The sequence below is a fragment of the Macrosteles quadrilineatus genome, unplaced genomic scaffold, assembly GCF_028750875.1.
Source record: "Macrosteles quadrilineatus isolate MER2022 unplaced genomic scaffold, UCM_ALF_1.0 Scaffold_1__1_contigs__length_201487025, whole genome shotgun sequence".
NCBI classification, from domain to species: domain Eukaryota; kingdom Metazoa; phylum Arthropoda; class Insecta; order Hemiptera; family Cicadellidae; genus Macrosteles; species Macrosteles quadrilineatus.
Window position 1 is genome coordinate 83732662 of NW_026542594.1, and position 24177 is coordinate 83756838.

Here is a 24177-nt window from a genome sequence, read left to right on the forward strand (position 1 = left end):
TATCCATAAATGTGTCAGATGTTTCAAAGTCAAACCTAGAAATGTGTGTCCTCTCATGGCTGATCTCCCTCAGTCTCGTGTAACTCCTGCTCGACCTTTCCTCCACACCGGCATAGATTATGCAGGGCCTTTTACTGTTAAAATCTTCAACCTCAAGGCAGTGAGACACATAAAGTCATACTTTTGTACTTTCATCTGCCTCGTCACGAAAGCTGTACATTTGGAAGTAGTAACAGACCTAACGACTGAATCTTTCATTGCTGCAATGACTCGATTTGTATCTCGCAGAGGACATTCTTCCGACATTTACTCGGATTGTGGGTCCAACTTCATTGGTGCTGACTCTACCCTACGCAAGATTGTTGAAAAATCTCTTTATTGTCAAGACTCCAAACGGAAGATTCAACGATTCTCTTCACTTAAAGGCATCAATTTTCATTTTAATCCACCAGCCGCTCCGCATCAAGGAGGATTGTGGGAATCGTCTGTAAAGAATGTGAAACATCATCTCCGTCGAGTAATGGGAAACTCAGTCTTAACACTCATTGAATTCATCACATTGTTGACCCAAATCGAAGCAATGCTCAATTCCCGACCACTGACACCTCTTTCAAATGATCCTTCGGATCTCGCAGCACTGACTCCCGGACACTTCCTGATTGGTGCACCCCTCACAGCAGTACCTGAACCTAATCTCCTGACAGTTCCTGAAAACCGTCTCAAGCAATGGCAGCTAGTTCAAGCATTTCATCAACGCATATGGCATAGATGGCACCTAGAATACTTAAACAACTTGCAACAACGTACCAAGTGGACTCGGAAATCAAAAAATCTTGAAGTGGGTGACCTTGTTCTGGTACATATGGACTCACCACCTCTCTCGTGGCCTCTCGCTCGAATTACAGCAGTTCATCCAGGGGCTGATGGGGTTGTGCGAGTGATAGACTTAAAAACATCAAGTGGCAACCTCAGAAGATCTGCCCACAAAGTGTTTCCCCTGCCAACTGTGGATTCGTGAACTGTTTTTGTTGAATCCACTGGGGATTCAAGGCCCCCGGTATGTTCAGTAAACTTTAACCATTCATATTATTTAACACTCTATGTTTTATTTAATGTACATCTCTTTTCCTTGCAACTAACATGTGTTCTTAATCAAATTAAATTATTCTCTATTGCTAACACATGTTGTGTATCAAAAAGTAAATAAAACAGTGCTTGTTCTCCTATCCCAAAAGTGTGTTCATTTTTTTCTCATCTTATAATCTCCATTTAATTTCATTCTCTACAAAACATTCAATGGCGGCTATTTAAAAGTTTTGTAAAATCAACAAATTTTGAGTTATTGAAAGAAAATTTTAAATAGCCGCAATTTTGTTTTATAAATTTTACAAAATTATCAATTATTTGTAGCTTTGAATAGTTGTCATAAATTTTTGTACAAAGTTTCAATTTTGTATCTTTAACCACTATTTAGAAAAAAATTAATAAGTGAAAGAAAAAAAATGGCGACTGTATGAGTAACTAAGGACTTCCGAGCTAATGAATTCATATAATATATGTGCTTTGGCATCAAAGATGTTTGCTGGCAATGTGTTCCGTGGCCACGGATCAAACAGAGATCTTAGAAGACCTAAGAATCATGATCTTACGCTCATTAAAAAGATATGGATGTTGTTTTAATAGTATATTGCCAAAAAGTATTAAAGAAAAAACTTAAAAAGTAATGTTTGAAACCTCAGCGTTCGGCAGATGCTAAATAAACTTATTTGTGTCGCCACGTCTATCAATGTCTGATGATTATTATATGTAAAAGTTGTATGGTTGATTAGATTAATTAAAGTGTAATTACATCTACCATAGAGTTGTTTAGTTTTATTGGCTTTGATTATTCTACATCGTAACTACTATACCCAGGAAATGTATTACAGTACTGTAGTTTTTATTAATATTGTAAGAGTAAAAATTAATGTTATATAGCCTACTATGATTTAATGTCAATGGATGTACTATCCAACCCAAATGACAGAATAAAATAATCCATATCAATGCATGTACCATCAAAACTGTGTTATAAATCCAAGACTACAAGAAGGTTTAATTTTAAATATGTATATTATAGTTTAGAGAATGTACCTATGAAACAAAAATACATACAATACCATACACGAAAAAAGAAATTCATTTAAACATTTTGGTGACAATAAGGAAGTAAAAAAGTACAATGTCGGCGGTCACAATGCTACTGTACTTCAATGCTATGGGCCGCTCCGGTACCCCACTTGTGGTGGGAGAGCAGCGCGGCAGCGGCGGACTGTTTTCTTTTACCGGCCGAGCGCGATCCAGTTAGGTTATACATCGATGGTACAAACTTGTAAACCCACCTTTATTTGAACAAGACCGCAAACCAGCATGATCGGACCATGGTAACGGGGTTTTGTGGGGTAAAAATTGGCTTTTCTCATTTTTGACCCTCAAAATATATAATTTTATAATTTTTCTTTAAACCGTACCACCACTTTGTATCCGTTTTGTAACCGTAACACAACACAGAACCATCTTGAAGAGCTTAAAAAACAAATAATTTAGTGTTTTGAGAATGCTTTGGGGAAAAAAAAATTAAATTCAAAATTCCCATAAATTCTCAATAAAATATGATTAGGCCTAATAAAAATATAGCATGATCTGTGGATGCGATACTCCCTGGTGTGGATTATCGTCCACACTAGTGAGTACTATGACAATCTGCAGTACTACCCTGATAATTAGACCAATTTGTAAATTACAAGGCAAAAATGTGGTTCGGATTCCACTATAAACTGTAGGTCCCTTGGTTGCCATTTACTGTATGGGCTTTTAATTAATAGCACCACTGTCTAAGGAACATGTTGGGCTTATTCAGTAACAAGACTACTAGATTGTGCCACTAATCTACACTCATCTCCCTTCATACTTGGCTTAAAATACCTACCTTTGTATGGTTGCCATTTTAATTAAAAATATTAAAGTATTAATAGGCAACTATTTAATAATGTCTTTATGATGGAAAACTTATATTTTTTAATTACCTTTAAACAACCATATCCAAGTTCTGCTTGAGAAGTGACATTTTCTTTATGATCCACTAACTCCTCACAATCCAAAAATTCCATTGGCCTAAAAAGTATTTACATTTTTTATCATTTTAAAAATAATAACATATAACAATATCTACACAGGTAGGTAGCTGAGTGGTAACCAGAGCCGCTTTAGTAAATGGGCCTGGACCCAGGGGCATGAGAGGTTTTAGGTTTGTTGGGGGCCACCTAGAAAGTAGTAGACACTTCGCATTTGCGCCGTTTGGGGCGGTGCTATTGCCACCATCTTAGTATCAGATTCAGAGTGTTTCCACACTCAGTACGAATCCAGAATGGGAACTTGTGCATCATATTTCTCAATCTTTGTCTGCTATGGAGTGTTAAAATGAGTTCTGCCATTACAACGTCACAACATTTGTGAGGTGGGCTCTGAGATCAGATTTTTGTTTGCGTAAATTTACAAGCCAACTGAAGAAAAATTTTGTTAGGTTTGGTATTTTACAGCAAAGGAGTTAAAAGAAAACAATGTGTTTATGCTGTAAATTAAATATATATAAAGACAAATGATTAAGCTGAAGGATTTCTTTACATTACAAATTTAATGAACTAAGAATAGGGTATTACAATGAATGTAGATGTGGTTTGATAATTATTATAATGAACAATAAAGGGTCACCATCTTGGTTAAAAGCCTAGCTCAGTAAAACAGAACATTGAGTTTACAATAAGTTTAATTATACAGTAGATATTATCAGGGAGGGGAACTCGGCTGACTCAAAAGATCTTCAAATATTTTAATTTATTAACACGTTTATGCGACGCCGCGGTCATTGCCACAGACCGAGGTATACATTTGAATCTTATACATAGACCTGCTGTCACTTGGTTAACAGTTCACACAGACCACGGGCGAAAACCTGTAAAACAGTGATCATTTACATTGTAATACGCTACAATCGTATTTGTAAATAATTTATTCTTATTTTTTTGTAATTTTTATAACCTTTTGTAATGTCGCATATTTGCGACGCCCGGTCTACAGCGAAGACAATAGTGAAAATTATCCTAGTTTTCTTGAAATAGACCAAACGTCGCATACGTGCGACAGTTCATTTTTGTTTTTGTTTTGAGGTGAAAGTAAGTAAACAAAACAGATTATTCAAGAACAGTTTATAACTGAACAAATATAAAAGCTAACATAGGATAATATAGCATACATACTGCATACATACATATAATAGTGATGCAGAAAAGTAAAGACCAGTTTTTTTCAACCATCATTATGACGCCACCAATCATCATACCCACAGACCAAGCGACGCAGTTGTGCGTCAGACATCACTGTAGACCACTGCAGGGAATTCAGAGCCTTCAAATAGACTGTTACAAAGATATAAGCATTTTAATAACATTAGAACCCATTAGATATAACATTAGACGCAAATATGCGACGGCAGTCTATGAGTGGAAACCGGCAGTCGCATATGTGCGTCGCTGGTCCATGTGAATGAAAAATTTCGTACTATCGCAGTAGCGAACGTGTTAAATAACATATGCCAATTATTAAAAATGGGGATAATTAATTGATACTAGTGGCTTGTAGGGACATAAGTCCCTAAAAAGCATAAATGTAAAACAAATTATTGTAATATTTAAACAAACTTAAAATAAAATTATCTATGCGTCAGAACTGATACAGTGCTACAATAATACATTTACTCATATTAGTACCCTGGCCCAGTTATTATTTATAATCTTATAGCTCTACTCTTTTTGTAAAGGCGCAACTAGTGTAAAGGCTGACCAAACTAAACTTTAGTTTCGTTTCTGATCAACATAAAATAGAAACTACTCTTTGTGTAAGCTTATGTGGTGGTATTCCTCCTAAAGCTGTGATTGATTTTACACACTCTATCAAAATATGCCTATTTAAACGTTCAGTGGGTTCATAGTTTAGACCATATTAAAGTGTTTATTTGCTAATCCGCCCTCATTTTAAGTACTTAATAGTATAACATTTTTCATTCAATGGATGTACCTTTTTTTAACTTTTAAAAATTTTTATATTTATCTAGCCTACAATTCAAAAAGCTAATCATCGACTGATTACTAACTCTGTTGCCACTGTTTAAGGTTCCATTAGCATGTTAACAAAACCAATCACGAAAAAACTTTTTATCAGCATTGATATAGGTACATATTTTTGGTTAGTGAAACGTAGAGAAATGGAAACTACCTCTAGGGTTTATTGTTATGGATGCTCCCTTTACTATCTATACTATGCATGTTAGGCTATATTATTTTAACATTTTTTCTTTGGAGCAACAGGCAGTCTGGTTAAAATCTCCTCCAAACAATGTTATTTTTCCGCCCATTGGAATTTGTTATAATAATTAATGAAAGAAAAATATGTATTGCCTGTACAAACCTATTTCATATTTTATTCCCAGGGGCCTGTTTCATAATAAACTACAAGTTACAAGTTTTAACTTGTAATTTGTAATTTCCATTATATTTACATTGGACGATCAGCTGATTTACTAATTACTAGTGCACATGTTGCTCGAATTCAAGCAATTGCAAAGTATTACAGGAATTATTTCAAAACGAATAACAGTCACATTTACAATGAGTTTAAAAGAGTCAACTCAAAGATTACCGGTGTGTAACTCAGACCATGACCATGTTTACCTTCGTTATTGATAAACCTAAAGCATTCCGGCCGGTTTTCTCCTTCTCAAAATGCCTCGCTGTACAGGCAACACAGGTCATTGATAGAGGGCCAATTGAGAACGAAAAGTCGTTTTGGGGTAGGGCGCATTTGTAACGTAATAGTTGAGATTGTCCAGGGTCAGGTGCTGACTGTGATGAGTTAAGCCTATTACCCGCCACTGTTCTGTAACTGCGGTCGTTATCACGATTACGCCTCCTGACTATGTTTCGTTGTCATCGCGTCGGAGTCATTCAAAAGAAAAAAACAACAAATAAACAAATTATAGCTACACAAAACAACGATAAATGCACAAATTTAAGATACAACCATACTAACACGATCCATCTTGGGGGTTATGTTTACACAAACTCAAATAGTAAATAAATGTACTCAATGCTTTTCATTGAATTGAAAAATAAATACAGCAATTCAATTATACAGCTGATCAAAATGTAAACAATTATGTTCTTCATAAGGATAACATGGGAACTTTTAAAGCCACTGGGGCAGAGCCCAAGGGGCATTTTCAAAATTGTAAGGCCAGTTTGCAAATCTACGCGACATGCTCTTTCCAATGAGACGTCAATGGATAAAATCGGTTAAGAAATGGCGGAGTACCGTTTATTTGTAAAGAAAAATAAAAAAGTTTGACTTATATATTTAAATATTGTACTTAAATATATTTTACTCCTTGCAATGCTCTCAAAAGTGAATTCTTTACAAATCTTGGTTGCCCCTGGGTTGGAAGAACTTGGAAAGTAATAATATAAGACAGAGCTTTTGGCAGTGGAAGCTTGATGTTAAAAAATATTTGAGTGGGCCCTGTAAAATAAAAAATACTCCCCGGAGGTCCTTATGGGACGTCCCTGATACTGTTTGAAGTTCTTCCAAAATAATATGAAGCTTAATAAAGAATCTTAAGTTGCAAAAATACTAATAATTATTAAATTTAAATGAAATTTTTTTTAATTTCACTCTTCTTTATATTAAATCCAAATCCTTCCATCTTCAGTTTCTTCACTCACAATAAATCATTATCAAAACTAAGGCTAGGATTATACTAGGACGCTGGCGTCCAAGAGGCCAGCGTCCGGGACGCTAGCGAGGCATTAAATCAAATGGGGGCGATTATACTACGGATGCTAGCGTCGGATGCTAAAAAAAGCCACTGAAAGCTCGAAATTATTACCGTAGGTGGCATGGTAAAACCTAGGGGGATGCGGAATACTATCCCCCGGAAAACTACCCCCCCAGGTGAAACGTTACGTCACAAAATCTGCTAACTAACCAATATGGAAGCCGTGTCTGCGACTGGAATACTACCCCCCCTAGACAAATCATGCTATGTAATTTTAATTTTAATTCGAGTAATTCCGTTGGATAATAGAAAAGGCATGTGGTGAATATAAAACAGATTTTCGAAATGTTACAGCAAGTTTGGTTGGTTAGGTTAGGTTAGATTAGAACTGTTTGACAACTAAATTAAAGTGTCCGTGACTGGAAAACTGCCCCCCCGGTCTCTGACGTCAATATGACGTAGGAACCTGCTTGGGGGGGTAGTTTTCCGGGGGGCAGTCATCCGGCGACCCAAACCTAGGCCCGGGACCGATTTACTTTTTCATTTTGATGTCCCCAGAGGCCAAAAACACCATCCGTTCGTATAGATTTAAATATTATATATATATATATGTATGTAAACGCGATAACTGGAGTAACTTTTGTTCTATTTTGAAGAAATTTTGTTTTAAGGTGAAGGGTGGGATAAATTTGAATGAGTTCGCGAACCAGCATGAACATACCTTGGGAACGGGGTTTATGTGCTAAAAAAGGGGTTTGTCATTTTTTACCCATAAAACTAAAAAATTCACAATTTCTCTCTAGATAATTTTAATGAGCTCAAAAACAAATAATTTAGTACCTATATTTAAGTGTTTTTGTACTGTTATTAGTTATGGAGAAAATTAAAAAAAAGAGTATATTAAAAATTGCCATGTTATTCTTATAGAAAATGTTGTTAAGTATTGGAATTTACTTGTGTATGGATATATTTTGATTAAACTTGGCCAATTTGTTTTATACTAAGCTAATAATACAGTATTTTACTAAAAAACACACTTTATTAGCCCTCTTAAAGCATAAAACCTTGGTACTCGTTAAACCTAATCTATATATTTAATACGCGACATGAAACTTTGTGAACAATAAGGCTTTTTTGTTTTAAGATTTAACCCCACATATTATATACCAAAATGTTCGTCTAGGTGTGTAGATGTGCAAACTGGCTTTAGATTTTCGAAATATATCTTTTTAAGGGCGTGGGCTGCCCTCAAAGTTCCTACCATTAGGATAACATTGTGATTGATTTGAATGTTATTATATTCTGAAACAGATGTCAATACATTAGTTTACAGAAAAATTAAATCCCAGCTGTTGTTTTGTTTGATTTAAAATGTAAACAGTTTGCATGTTTTTAAAAGTAATTAGAAACCCGGCAAAGAAATGTTACCTATAGGACACGACAGGAGAAAAGTTTTACATTATATTTTCGTTTAAACATGCCAAGGACCCGACGACAAAGAAATATTGCCGGTCGGACACGGCGAGTCAACATACGGCAAGCAATACAAAACGTAAGGACGAGGAGCCGGAACAGTTAGTGGCAACGTGTGCTTACAAAATTGCACTGACAAATACAAGAATTCAGCAGCATTCACTTGGCGAGATGGCATTATAATTTTAGAAATGTGGTGCGCTACATTTTAAAGAAGAACGAAGAGGACGAGGTGAAGGATTTTCATCCTGCTGCTACAAAGTAACTTAATGGAGCAAATCATTTGAGGAGAAACTACAAAGAGAACATTAGGTCGTACAACTCTGCGCTCGCAATGGTCAGCACTCGAGCTAAAATTGAAGAACATAACGATGGAGGGCCTTTCATGTATAAGGTGCACGACACAATTTATCACTTAATTGGCACCTTTCAACCGTCAGAAGGGGAGCATCCCATATAGTCCCAAGCTTATATCTACGGACGTGAAAACCGCTGTTCAAGAAAGAATGCTAAACAAAGCTAATGGCTTTTGCAGCACTGAACTCATGCACATTTTGACTCATCATTTGGTTGATATTAATCCATATGCGCAAGTTTTCACCATGATGAGCTCCGTCCTGCAAAATACTCCTACTGAACAGCAAAAAGACCTTAGCATGTATATAGCCAACGATCGAGCTCAAGACCAACGTCGATTCAACGACGCAACTTCTAACGACGTTGCTATAATATCCTAACTTATTATTCGAGCGAATTCGCACAGGTTCACCTAGTGTTATTTAATGTTACAAAAAGTGACTAAACATTGAAATAAAATGGCAGTCCGAGAGGCTAGCATCCCAACACAAATCACGTCATTTTTCGGCTCGAGGTGGGACGCTAGCCTCTCGGATGCCAGCATCCTGGACGCCAGCGTCCTAGTATAATCTTAGCCTAAGTCAGCTGTTATAAACTTTAGAAATATTGTTGTGCCATATCAATACAGTCTTTTGAAATATTAAAGAAACTATATCTATAGGTACTTTAAACAATGTTAAACAAATAATTTACCATTAAAGACAGCAGACTAAACTAATATGATTATCAAAGCATCAAGGACTAAAATATGTAATAGCAAATACAGTATATGTTTCATTGCATCTCTGATTCTACTCTACAAAAATATCAACAAACAAATTAATATACAAACCAGTTCTTTTAATCAGTTCCATCGTCCTTTACATTTTCACACTTACCATTAGGTAAACATAGTAACAGATATTTTATTGATTTTAGAAACAAAAGAACACTGTGTACTGCTTAGTTTTATGATATTTTCCATGGTTTAATTTAATCAGTGATGTGGCAAAACACAAATTAACAAAACACAAAAATTGTATCAAATAAAGTAAATGTAAACTGAAAGCTATGTTAAGATAAAATAAGAGTATTTTGTATTACCATTTGATAATTAAATATAGTTACACATACAACAGATTTTAGAAAACAAAAATCAAGGTACAATTTAGTTATTGATAATATTCATTAGTTTAATTTAAGCAAAGGTTTAGCAAAACACAATAACTTAATTTACCTAAATATACTTATAAAAAACAATGTGATGTGCAAGCTATTTTAAGTTAATCTAACACATGTTAAGCAGTTTGGATTTATTTAAAGTAGCCTCCAAATTCATACAAAACATCTATACATTGTAACTTTCATACTATTTCCATGAAAACATATCAATAACATTTTCCTACAGTCACCCGACAAAGTTGGCTTCCTTGTACTGTTTATAGTACAGAAAGCTGCTAATTGCTGCATATTTATACTTTGCCGTACGGTTTATACTTTGCCGTACGGTTTATACTTTGCCGTACGGTTTATACTTTGCCGCACATCAGGATTCCAACGAAACAACACAAAACAGCGTGGTTCTATTATGCACGTAATCCGTGTACGCTTGGAAATAGGTTGGCAACACTTAAAGATAATAATACTATGAGCAGCTGATTGACTATTATAACTACGATTTAACCTGTCATTTCGTGTTTATAGTTTAGGTCTTTCTGGACTTTTCATTTAAACGTTTTTAAACCATTCCTACGATCTTAATAAACAAGAAAATACCTTTAACGCATTTTTTTTATGCGCGGAAACCACTTCAAATTACAAAAACATACGGAACTATATTCTCAAAACGCGGAGCACATTTCTTGCCGAGGAAAAATAGCGGAGTGATACAGACCGCGGGTACTACTTTCTCTAGGGCACCATTTGTGTTGCCAGCTGAACCTAAAAACGTGTTGTATAGTGTTTGAAAGACTAATTATTTATATGCTTTATAGTGACTGTAGGAAAAATATAATGTGTAACACGAGTGAAAAAGGCCTTTGCTGCACTCGAGATCATTCCGCACTCGCCTGCGGCTCGTGCGTAAACATTGCTCTCGTGTGCAGCAAAGTGCCACTTTCACCACTAGTTACACAAATAACTATTTTTTCATAACTTGGACGCTTTACAAAATCCAAAGCAGAGCCGGAGTTGATACAGCAACGGTTATAGAATCTTTTTTTTTCTATAATCATTGACATAGTTTTAGAATAAATAATCCATGATAAAAGATTAGATTAAAATAAACCTACCTCATAGTTATGGAAAATATTATATTTAATTTCTTTGTATCAGCTGTCTGAAATGGTGAAATATGCAGTTTAGCAGTTCTTCTTGTTTACATTTAAATGTCAAAGCAAATATAAACAAACAATGTTAGTGTTCTCATCGCAGCCATGGAGACCAATCAATATTTACTTTTAAAATGTTCACCTCAGAACTTTTAAAGCCAAAGGGGCAAAGCCTACGGTCAGTATCGAAATGTGATTAGTCCTATAATGGTCCTTGGTATGGTAGCTATATTTTTGTAAAATTTAAGCCCAGTTGGTTCAGTAGTGTTTGCACCTATTAGTAACACACATACAGACAGAGACCATTAGATTTTTATATAATAGTATAGATATAGATAACTGATGCATTTCAACACTAAGGTCATGGTCACAGTCTTTCAGGGTAACCGAGTTCGCGAACCAGCGTGATCGGACTATGGGATTCAGGGGTTTAAGGGGTGTTTTATGGGGCAAAAATTGGTTTTTCCCATTTTTTACCATAAAAACTTAAAATTTAGCATTTTCTTTCCAAACCATTTTGTAGAGCTTAAAAAACAAATGAAAGACTGTGACCATGACCTTTGTTGGAAATGTTTAACTTAGTGTCCTTTGAATTATTTTTGTACAACACCTTGAGAAAACCGAAAACCAAAACCATATGTAACAACCAACCATATGTCACCATATGTAAATTGAAAACTAATAAGTTTTCAATTTACATATGTCTGAATAATGATATAATTGTGTTTTTAGAAATATAATAAAATAAAATGTAACTTTTAAAACTGGTTTAATTAATTTTACAAGAAATCAGTTTAATTTCAGAGTTTTATTACATTTAATGGCGACCCCGAGCCAAGATAATTTTGAGTTCCCGCCTTCAGATTAATTCACGTATCAAGTCGTAAGGGGCATTTGTCTCGTACGACGCAATTTGTAAATATATGTTTTATAGAATATCGGGAGGGGCATCTGTCTCTTCACAAAATCCAGTTTATCGTTCACCCTGTTAATGTATGGATTCATTATGTATCGGTTACCTTGAGATACCGCTTTACATGTAATAAAGTGCTACGATTCACCTATGAGGTGTGAAGTGTGTAGTGTAGGTTTGGTGCGAGAAAGGAGCAGTTTTGGGAGCTTGAGACGATGGGAATCACGGACCCAAGTGTGAAACTGGAGAAGGGAGAAAAGGACGAGCAAGTGGTAGAGTTCTTTGAAGAGACTGTGACAAGAGACTCGACTGGCCGCTACATCGTACAACTTCCTTGGGTTGAAGGAGTACGAAAAGTATTTCAAAAGGAATACTTCGGTTTTCTAAATTTCTCTAAAAATAATTTAAACAAAACTTATGAAATCAATGTGGGAGACATTGTAGGTACTCTATTTCTTATTGCTTTAGTCATATAATTGTTATAAGCGCTCTTTTTTTTTATGTTCAAAATGACATAAAAAACCACAGACCAATTGCAGTTGTATCTTCTCCAGCTAAGGTCTTTGAGTGCATATTATACAACAGATTGCTCGGTCATGTATCAAATTTTATCACTCCTCATCAACATGGGTTTTTTCCGGGCCGATCATTTAATTCGAATTTAATAAATTTTTCACAGTACATTATAAATTCTATTAATCAGAACATTCAAGTTGATTGTGTGTACACCGATTTTGAAAAAGCATTTGATAGAGTTAATCACTTAGTGTTATTGTCTAAGCTGCATTACTATGGCCTATCTGAGAACACATTAAGATTATTTTCTTCATATTTATACAAACGTAAACAGTATGTAACATACAATGGTGCAGGCTCCAACACATTTCTGGTGGACTCAGGTGTCCCCCAAGGTTCAAATTTAGGGCCTTTATTATTCATAGTATTTATAAATGATATAACCAGGTGTGTAAAACATAGTAAAATTTTAATGTACGCTGACGGTTTAAAAATTTTCAAAAATATTAACACAATCTTGGATTCTCAACAGCTACAAACTGATATTGATGAACTAATTGCTTGGAGTAAAGAAAATATATTATTTAATGTTAAAAAGTGTGCTGTTATGAGTTATACAAGGAAAACTACCCAAACTATTGTAAATTTTCTTCATTCAATGGATGGTGTTGTCTTATGTAGAAAGTCAGCATTTAAAGATCTTGGTGTTGTTTTCGATAGTAAATTTCTATTTGCAGAACACGTGATGAACACTTGTAAGGCAGCTTATTCAGTATTAGGTTTCATTCATAGATCTTGCAGCTTTTTAAGAAATTTAAACTCAGTAAAATTATTATTTTGTTCATTGGTGCGCTCACGATTAGAATATGCATCAGTTGTATGGTATCCTCATCAGCTTTATCTTGTAGACATGATTGAGGCGATTCAAAAAAGATTTTTAAGATTTATGTATTTTAAAACATTAGGTCACTATACATTCAACATCTCATACCACCAGCTCTTGACCATGTTTGATATGACTAGTCTCAGTGACAGAAGGAAGTTGGCCGCCTTATCTTATCTCCATAAACTGGTGAGCGGTGTTCTGGACTTAGTGACTTGCTGGGACAAATCAATTTTCACGTTCCACGACACAATTCACGCAGCACTCTTGTATTTACCCCTCGTTACTCTCGTACCAATCTTGGATTCAATTCTCCACTAAATATTATGCCTTGCACTTGTAATTCCTATCATTATGATATATTTCATTTATCACTAAAAAAGTTAAATGTCTGTTTGTTAAATGAATTCAAACTTTCTTATCAACGTTAATTTATAATTTTTCTAAATAGTACATGTTTATTTGTTATATATTTATATTATATTTATTGCATATTTATTATATTTGATTCATGACCATCAGTATTATTTTAGTTAGTATAAATTCTCTTGTTACTGTATATTTAAATGTTATATTGTCATTCTTATTTATATTTTATATTCTTTATTTATATTTTGAGTGAAACTGTCACCATTGAAGACAGACGTTTTTTCCCTAGTTGTGTTTATTATTAATTGTAATATCATGTTAACATTCCTGTTATTTGATTAATGCTACAAAGTAATTGGCATGTGCTGTTTTGTAGCATTGAAAATAAAATAAATAAATAAATAAGGTATACACATATATTTCTTTTTCTCTTCATTTTCCGTTGATTTTCTTTGCTTTTGTATTTTGTTTTTCAATTTCTTCTTTATCATATTGTCTATCATTTTTGCCCTGTAGCCATTTTTCTCTGCTAAGTATTTAATGGTATTTTTCTCTTTTTTGAAGTTTTCTTTATTCAAGGGAATATTAATAAGTCTGTGGATAAGTGAATGGAAAGTAGTGATTTTATGACTCCAAGGATGACAAATATATGACTAAAGCAATAAGAAATACATTTAAAAACTCGGATATAAGAGTAAGTTACAGAACTAAGAACAATATATTCCAATTAATCAACAAAAATCAAATACACAGAAAATGATGAAGACGAAAAGTGCAACAAGTCCAAGGAATCTATAAGATGGACTGTAGTGACTGTAGCAATTGTTATATAGATCAAACATCTCGAAGTTTTAAAACAAGATTCAAAGAACATCTACAAGCATTGAAATCAAAAAATCAAACATCAATGAAGTCGAACTTCCCCGACCATATAATGAACCCAGACCACTGTTATAAAAACATGAAAGAAAATCTAACAATTTTAGAATATGAAAAAGAATGTGAGAAACTTAATGTAAAAGAAGAGCTAAATATTTATCTACACAACAAAAAGGACCCCAAGAACATACTTAACACAATGATTCCAAAATTAAACCAACCTATTTACGATAAAATTGAAAAACTAAGGAAAGAAAGAAAAACATTAATATAGTATAATGAAAAAATTAATACCAAAATTTATTAAGATTTATTTAACTAATTTCATTATTTTTACATATGATTATATTTTTAATTTTGTTAGTTTTAAGAATGAGGTTATGGTAAATATGACTTGATAATGGACTTAGTCTCCGAAACATGTCGTCATTAAAAATAAAATAATTACTAATACCCCCGTCGCAGCAAACCTGCATACTAAGCGAATTTCCATTTACCTGGCTTGATTTCTACTAAAATATTCCCTATAAATTTTCAGATTTATTTCCTATTTAAATAACATTAATTTTAGTGAGTAGTTAGGTTTGCTGCTACGGGGAAGATGTTGAGGTGTGTTTTTTCAATTGAAATATTGATAGCTTAGTATGAAATAAGCCAAATTGCCAAATTTGATTAAAATATATCCATAAACAAGCAAACTAGAACAGTTTATTTATTCTCCATAAGAATAACATGGGAATTTTAAATTTACAATTTTTTTAATTTTCTCCGTAGTCAATGAACATTCAAAAAAACTTCAATATACTAAATTATTTGTTTTTTTAAGCTCTTCAAAATGGTCTAGAGAGAAATTTAGAAATTTAAAGTTTTTAGGGACAAAAATGAGAAAAACCCATTTTTACCCCATAAAACCCCCCATAAACCCCTGATCCCATGGTCCGATTATGCTGGTTCGCGAACTCGTTAGAATAAATGTAGGTTTACACGTTTGTACCAAATTTCATCAAAATCGGATCAATTTTGCTCGAGTTATCGTGCTAACGGACACACTGAATTTGAACGGATGGTGTTTTTGGCCTCTGGGGACCTCAAAACGAAAAAGTAAATCGGTCCCGGGTCTAGGTCTTACCATGAGACCTACGGTAATAGCTTATTCCCTATATGGGAAATTTGCTAAAAGGGTACTTTGTTAACTATGTTTTTGATTTTTAATATATATATATTTATATATGTGTCCGTTAGCGCGATAACTCGAGCAAAAATCATCCGATTTTGATGAAATTTGGTACAAATGTGTAAATCTACATTTATTCGAACAAGTTCGCGAACCAGCATGATCGGACTATGGGAACAGGGGTTTATGGGGGGTTTTATGGGGCAAAAATTGGTTTTTCCCATTTTTTACCCTAAAAACTTAAAATTTAGCATTTTATTTCCAAACCATTTTGTAGAGCTTAAAAAAACAAATACTTTAGTATATTGAAGCATTATTATGCGCCTAATGGTTAGGAAGAAAATTCCAAAAAACTTAAATGGTTAAACAAACTTAGAATCAAATTATCTATTATCCCAGTACAACATATCTTTTGTGTGAAAAACAATTTGTTATTTGTCTTTGTTTGCTTTTGTTGCTTGATGTTAATTTAAATAAATAATTTCAATGACTCCAGAGGTTTAACCATGCTAAAGGAAGCAAACATGTTTATGAATAAATATTGGTTTACTAAAGTAGCTTTGGTCTTTTGGTTAGTGATAAAAATGCTCCCCTGATTGAAATACAGTAGAACCTCTTTAATCCGAACCCCTGTAATCCGAACGTCCACTAATCCGAACGCCTCATTGCTGTAGTCTATACACAGAACAGTAGTTTTTTATTAGATACTGTATTTATTGATATACACACCGTAATTATTTCAATTGTTATGTACAGTACTGTTTATTCCCTATGTTTACTACTGTATTAAATAAACATCGTATTTTACTTTATAAAGCATTTTTCACTTTTCCCTAGCTATTGTTATGTAAAAACAACAATATGTTCTGTAATCCGAACTATTCAATAGTCCGAACTACCCCCGGTCCCAATTAGTTCGGATTAAAGAGGTTCTACTGTATTGAAAATTGTCTTTGTCAAATATGAGAAGGCAAATAAAGGTGTGTTGAGATAAGAATAGTTCTTGGTTAAAACCGCTAAATTAGCACCCCGACCCAGTTGGTATTCCTCCTAAAGGTGCGATTGACTTTACATATTCTATCAAAAAAGGGCCTAATCAACGCTTGAGTACTAACTATTTTGCGACTGGTTATGTTTCCACTACCCAGTTATCGAAACCAATCACGAAATGACTTTTCATCAGCATCTTAGACATGCATATTTTTGGTTAGTTTTAAGAAAGGGAAACTGCCTCTAGGTTTTACTGTTATATATATATGGATGGATGCTCCTTTTACTACCGTGCTTGCTTTGTTATATTATTTGAAAATTTTTTGCTTAGAGCAACAGTACCTGGTTAAAATTTCCTCAAAAGAATATTGTTTTTCCTTCCATTGGAACATCTCATAATGGCATAGTAATTGCTTAGTTTATTTTGTCTAAGCAACAAACTTATTTAATCTTTATTCCTAGGTTGTTTTCAAGAGAGTGTCCGTTGAGTTTATTCCACTTAATACAAAATATTGATTAAACACTATGATACATCTCAAATTATAAATGTTAGTAAATTTACAAAAAAAGACTGCTGAATAAATCTTTAACAAATGTTTTGAAATTAAAACAAAACAGAATTTATCCATTTAATCTTGAATAGTTTATTATTTAGTCAAAGTGGTTATATTTCATGTTAAACATTTCTTCAACATAACAATAACTTTCAAATTAGATGAAAAAAACTTCATTATTTTTTTAGCCATTCTGAGTTCCATTCCTTTGATTTGAGCCATATCCTACGATTCTACTACTTATCATACGCTTAACAAATTTACTTTAAATTACCCAAGTTTGCAAATTGCTCAGGAAAACAATTGATTTCAACTTTCTAAGACATTACTAAAAGCAAAGAAAACATACTACTATAACCCAGAATGCCAACCGCATGGTAAAAAGCATTAAGTGTTTTGAGAGAGCTGTGCCTGTCAATTCGTAGGCAGCGCCACCAGCGTTGCTATGCTGAGTGCATGACAACGCTGATGGGGCTGCCTACAAATTGACAGGCAAAGCTCTCTCAAAACACTTAATGCTTTTTGCCATGCGGTTGGCATTCTGGGTTATATTAGTATGTTTTCTGTGCTAATAGTCTGAATTATTATATGTGTAACGTTATCCCTGGTTTTATATAGTGTCCGTTGAGGTTATTCCACTTAAACAAAATATTGATTAACCCTCCGAGTGTTATGTGTCGAAAAATCGATACATAACACACTTTGTGTAGTGTTTTGTGTCGATTTTTCGACTCACAAACACTGTTTACGGCGAAGGCTCTATGACTGACAAAATCGGATTGAACTGAATCGAGTTAGGTATTGTTTTATTTGGCAGATTCTAAGCTTTCTCCCGAGGTCTGTCTCTAAGCGCTTTTTTTCCCAGCTTGGTTAACCTCGCACCGATGACTGATGTGTTTTCACGGAGACTGTAATCTAACATTTTATCTCGGAGACTGTAATCTAACATTTTATCACGGAGACTGATTACGTTTATCATTGTTTTAGTGTTAAAAATCAAAAGTAGTGATATACGTGGTGCATTATAAGAAGATTTAAGTGATTTTGAAGGGCTGGTTGATGATCCTGAAGAAGTAGGTAGTGATATTGATGTAAATTATCAGCCAGATTTCTAGCTATGGTTAGGATAAATGTAAGCTTTTCAGAAAAGCAGAAGTCGCGCAGCGGTGGAAGATGATAATTGAGAAAAAACTGGGTTTCTTTTGCTTCTGTCGTCACCATATCAAATTTTGTAAGTTAAAGAAACCTTGTGGAATCAATGGGTGCAAACTATCCCACCATCGCCTTCTGCATACTGACAGTGCCTCTAAAAATGCCCAAGAAATCAGCCGGGACAGAGTACAGAGTACTTTCAGGCAGGAAGTTCAATCGAAAGAAGAAATTATAAGCAATCACTCGGTAAATAACCGTGTTTTACTAAGAACATGTCCAGTAACGTTATATGGTCCAAGCTGTCAGATCGACACAGATGCACTTTAAGATGACGGTTCAACCATATCTCTGCTAGATTTGACTACTGCCGATAAATTAGGCATCAGTGGTAGCATTGAACCCCTTACTACTTGTTAGTCAAATGCTACTAAACATTTTGACCCAACGTCCAGACGAGTTGAACTTAAAATAAAAGGACTCTATGAAGAAGAAGTTTTCACATTAAATAATGTAAGAACTCAATCACCTCTAGATTCACCCCAACAGTCAATTGACTCAGTAAAGCTTCGTGAGAGATGGCCTCATTTAAAGTCAATCGATCAACCTTTACCAACATCTCATGCCAAACCTACCATTTTGATAGGTCAAGATAACTGTGACTTGTTATTGACCAGAAAAGTTATCGAAGGTCCGCCAAATGCTCCCGTACTGTCATGAAGCTACCTAGGATGGTCAATGCATGGCAAGTGTCCGGAATTTACTGGGCGTGTTGATGATTTCACCTTATTGTCCTTTGATCACGACAGATTACATGATTTGGTGAAAGGTTCCTTTGAAATTGACAACTACGTTGCATCTCCAGTAGAAAACAAATCAATAAAATCGGTAGAAGACGAACGTGCAATGTGAATCTTGAAAAAAACAACGAGGAAAATCGGAGAACGTTATGAATCTGGCTTGTTGTGGAAATCAGATGATTTTAAATATCCCTCGAGCAACGGTAAAGCTCTTAAAAGACTAAAACACATTGAAGGGAAGATGGCAAAGGATCCTTGCTTATACACATGAATACACAAAGAAGATTGCAGACTACAATGAAAAAGGGTATATTCGAAAACTAAGTTAAGATGATGCAAGTTTTTTAAATGATCATACTTATTATCTACCTCATTTCGGAGTTGTTAACCCCAATAAGCCCAACAAATTAAGTTTGGTCTTTGACGCAGCTGCAAAGTCGAACGGTGTATCATTTAATGACGCTCTTCTTAGTGGACCTGACCTTTTGAATCCATTACCAGCTGTTCTCGTAAAATTTCGTGTGGGAAAATTTTCCGTCGCTGGTGATATTAAGGAAATGTTCCATCAGGTACGCATAAGGAAAGAAGATGTAGATTCACAGAGATTTTTGTGGAGGCAAAACACGAATGATCCTCCAGATACGTATGTAATGGAGGTGAAGACATTTGGGTCGACCTGTTCTCCAAGCACTGCTTTATATGTAGTAAACGAAAATGCCAAAAGTTTCTCATCCATCTACCCTGAAGCTACTAAATCAATTCTCACTAAGGAATACATGGATGATTTATTAGACTCTGTCAATTCTGAGGAAGAAACAAAGACTCGAGTGAAAGAAATAATGGAAATTCACAAATCAGGTGGATTTCAAATTTGCAATTGGCTATCAAATTCCAAAGATGTTTTGTCTGGAATTCCTGAAGAACTGAAATCAAATTCAACTAAGCAATTAAAGGATGATAGCAATCTTCCCACTGAACGAATGCAGAAAAGTTGCAAAAAATGGAATCAAGTTATCCAACTAAACGTGAGGTTTTGAAGGCTGCGATGTCTATCTTTGATCCTTTGAGACTAGTCACCCCTACTACAATCAAAGGTCGAATATTAGTGCAAGAGATTTGGAGAACAAAAACTACATGGGATGAAGTACTAACAACAGGACTTACTAAGAAATGGCAAGAAGGGTAGGAAGAAGTTAAACAACTACAATATTTTGCCATTCCGAAATGCTATTTCAAAACCCTTATGATAAATGAGGTTGAGCTTCATGTCTTTGTCGATGCAAGTGAAGAAGCGTACTCCGCTGTTGGATATCTAAGACATAAGAATACTGACGAAACGAGAATACTATATACAACACTATGTTGGTTATGTCGAGGGCAAAGGTGGCTCCTCTAAAACCAACTACCATACCAAGACTGGAACTACAAGCTGCTGTCCTTGGATGTAGGCTTGTTACAACAATTATACACGACCTAGACATCAACATCGTCCGAAAAATATTTTGGTCAGATTCTGTTACAGTGTTACATTGGATAAAATCTGATCCGAGAAGCTTTAAACAATTTGTTTCTAACCGACTTGTGGAAATCCTTGAAGTTTCACAAGCTGATGAATGGAAGTGGGTGCCATCAAAATATAACAATGCTGATGTCGCTACGAGAAGCAACCAGAAATTCACTACAAGTACTCATGAATTTTGGACTTATGGCCCCGAGTTTCTAAAATACGACTCAAGTCATTGGCCACAGCAACCGACAACCTTGCAAACAAAAAACAGTGAAGAGGTGAAACAAAAGTTCGTTGGGTTACTAAACAAAGACAAAGAAGATGTTATCAATATTGAGCGATTTTCTTCCTGGAATAAGGTAACACGAGTAACTGCATGGCTTCTGAGATACATTGGTATATTGCAATCCAGGATCAAAAGAAATGACAAAGACAGACTGAAGAAGAACTATAATCCCAGATTGATACCTGAACTTCAACCAGGTGAAATTCTTAAGGCTGAACACATCTTAGTGTTGAATTCCCAAGACAAAAGTTTTAAAGAAGAAAAGACCTTACTAAGAAATAACAAGTCACTACCGAAGTCAAGTAAAATATTCACATTGGATCCTTTCGTTGACGAGAAAGACCTCATCAGGATGTCTACAAGAATACAAAATTCTCCTGAGATCAGCACTGACCAAAGATACCAAATTATTTTAGATGGAAAATGTCATGTAGCAAGACTTATTGTGAAGAACTTCCATGAAAAATGCTTCCGCCAAGGAATAGAAACCGTAATGAACATGACAAGAGAACGGTTTTGGATACTTAATCTTCGCACAACAGTGAAGAAAGTGCAAAGAAGCTGTATGCGTTGTAGGATTGACAACGCCAAACCAAGTTCACCTCAAATGGCACCCCTGCAAATGTCACAAGTAGTCAAGGCACAATATCCTTTCTTTTACACTGGTGTTGACTATTTTGGCCCAATTGAAATGACTGTTGGCCGAAGACATGAAAGGTGATACGGTGTAATGTTTACATGCCTTTCTACACGAGCAATTCATCTCAAAGTGGCACATTCGTTAAGTACGGAGAGTTGCGTTATGGCAATTCAAAGGTTTATAAGCCGAAAACCTTGCCCTTCTGAGATGTTTTCTGACAATGGTACAAATTTTGTAGGAACAGACAATGAACTTCGAAATGCTGTTAAGTCTTTAAATAACGCTCAGATTCAACGGACAGTCGTCAAGAGTGGGATTAAATGGAATTTCATTCCTCCTCGTGCGCCACACATGGGGGGATGTTGGGAGGGACTGATAAGGTCAGTAAAAACAGCATTGAAAAGTGTCATGAGATCCCAGTACCCAAAAGATGAAGAACTGCAGACGTTTTTGACTCGCGTTGAGTTTATTATTAACTCACGTCCACTCACACACTTATCAATTATTTGTTGGACCCTGAGCCAATCACACCAAACCACTTTCTACGCGAAGCCTACAAAATAAATATTGATGAAGATAAACTATCTAAGAAACAACTAGCCCGCGTAAGAACACTTTTGGATAGTTTTTGGAAGCGTTGGGTCCACGAATATCTGCCCTGTTTACCAAGACGTTGCAAGTGGCACAAAAGAATAGAACCACCTCAAGTAGGGGACTTGGCTATAATAGTAGAAGAAGATAATCAAAGAAATTCATGGCCTCTTGGACAAATACCAGCCATTTTCCCAGGTAAAGATGGCATTATAAGAGTTGTGGACATAAAAACAACATTCCGGCACCCACTTACCAAGGTCGCAGTTCTTGTTGGGGGGGGGGGGGTGGGGGGGGGGGGAGAAAATGTAATAATCCATGCCTGCCTTTTTTCTTATTTAATTGAACTAACATATGTTTTATTAATTATTATTATGATTTTGTAAATAATGTCCAACTTCTATATAAATAAAATTAGAGTTTTGTCTGTACATTGCTCAGAATTATAAATTTTTAGGTTATTTTTACGTTTTATACATTAAAGAAGCAGAAACAAGTCTTATCTCTATTTCTGTCCGTCTGTCTGTCTTTCTGTCTTTCTGTAACACTCAAGATGTTATTTTACGCAATCTTCTCCATGAAAACGAGAGTACCTATCAAGATCCAAGTCATTTTAATGTATTCACTGGATTGGCGAGAGTGTCTTTAGCCATTAAAACATCGCCTCACTACTTTGTAAATAAAATTACGGACGTTCAAAAATGCAGTTTTGTGCGATTTTTTGCCAAGTTTTCGGTCAATTTTTATCACATATCGGTCGTTATTTCATATCTATGAAATAACGAACAGCTGTTCTGATCAAGATTATTTTTTCTAGCTGTCACTGATATGTTTACAAATGTTGTTTACAAATACAGTAGAACCTCTTTAATCCGAACTAATTGGGACCAGGGGTAGTTCGGACTATTGAATAGTTCGGATTACAGAACATATTGTTTTTTTACTTAACAATAGCTAAAACATGGCTAAAATTGATCAACATTATTTTGGGAATAGTGAAAAAAGGTTTTATAAAGTAAAATACAGTGTTTATTGAATACAGTAGTTAACATAGTGAATAAACACTACTGTAAATTAAATACAGTATACAATAAAGAACTGCTGTACTGTGTATAGAGTACAGCAATGAGGGGTTCGGATTAGTGGACGTTCGGATTACGGGGGTTCGGATTAAAGAGGTTCTACTGTACCGCAATCATTTCCGATCACGTTTTGAAAGCAAATCCCAAACAAAGTGAGATTAAAAATGTTTTTCTTACATAACGGATTTAATGAATCACAAGTGCAATATTATAGTGTAACCGTAAATGAAATTAAATAACTAGGCATCATCCAGGTCAGGAACCAGAGATTATTTGTGTATGAAATTGATCTGAGTTTTGATAACCAGAAAGAAGACCTTGAATCAGTGTTGTATAGGACTGGGACACTTATAATGATCGTCGTCAATAGCCTACAAACAAGGTTTCCACTCACTGACGGCGCTTCAATGGCAATTGTGTAAAGTAAAAAAATTACAACTGCAGTGGGTGATTTTAAGTAATAGCGGTATACGGATGATGCTAAACTCGCTTTTCCAATGTGTCACTTTCTGTTTCTACTCATCGTGTGATGCAATCGCTGGACCATACAGCCAATAGGCCCATAGCCCATCTCTTGGGTACGTCATCGATCTCTATTATTAATAGAGATCGATGGGGTACGTACGCCTACCTATTTATTCTATTCATAACAACCTTTTCGATGACGATCCTTGATACCGGTACTTTTCCATGGAATACAGGGCCTACCTACTTAAGAAATAAAGTTACAAAAAATGTCCAAAAACTCAACACATTTTGTGATTTTTGTCACATTCAACTGACTACTATAAGATCCCCGTGCGTAGAACGGGCACACAGCTAGTTGTTAAATATACTTAA

At 34.9% G+C, this 24177-nt stretch overlaps 1 protein-coding gene across 2 annotated transcripts in view; it reads right to left on the reverse strand.

Annotated features, from left to right (window-relative positions):
* Window positions 1-24177, reverse strand: part of LOC128983694 (TM2 domain-containing protein CG11103) — an 80954-nt gene that overhangs the window by 40620 nt on the left and 16157 nt on the right. For both annotated transcript variants that reach the window (XM_054403095.1, XM_054403094.1), the window contains exon 2: window positions 3066-3153. In XM_054403095.1, coding sequence (XP_054259070.1) covers window positions 3066-3153 — 88 coding nt within the window. The remainder of the gene's footprint in view (window positions 1-3065; window positions 3154-24177) is intronic.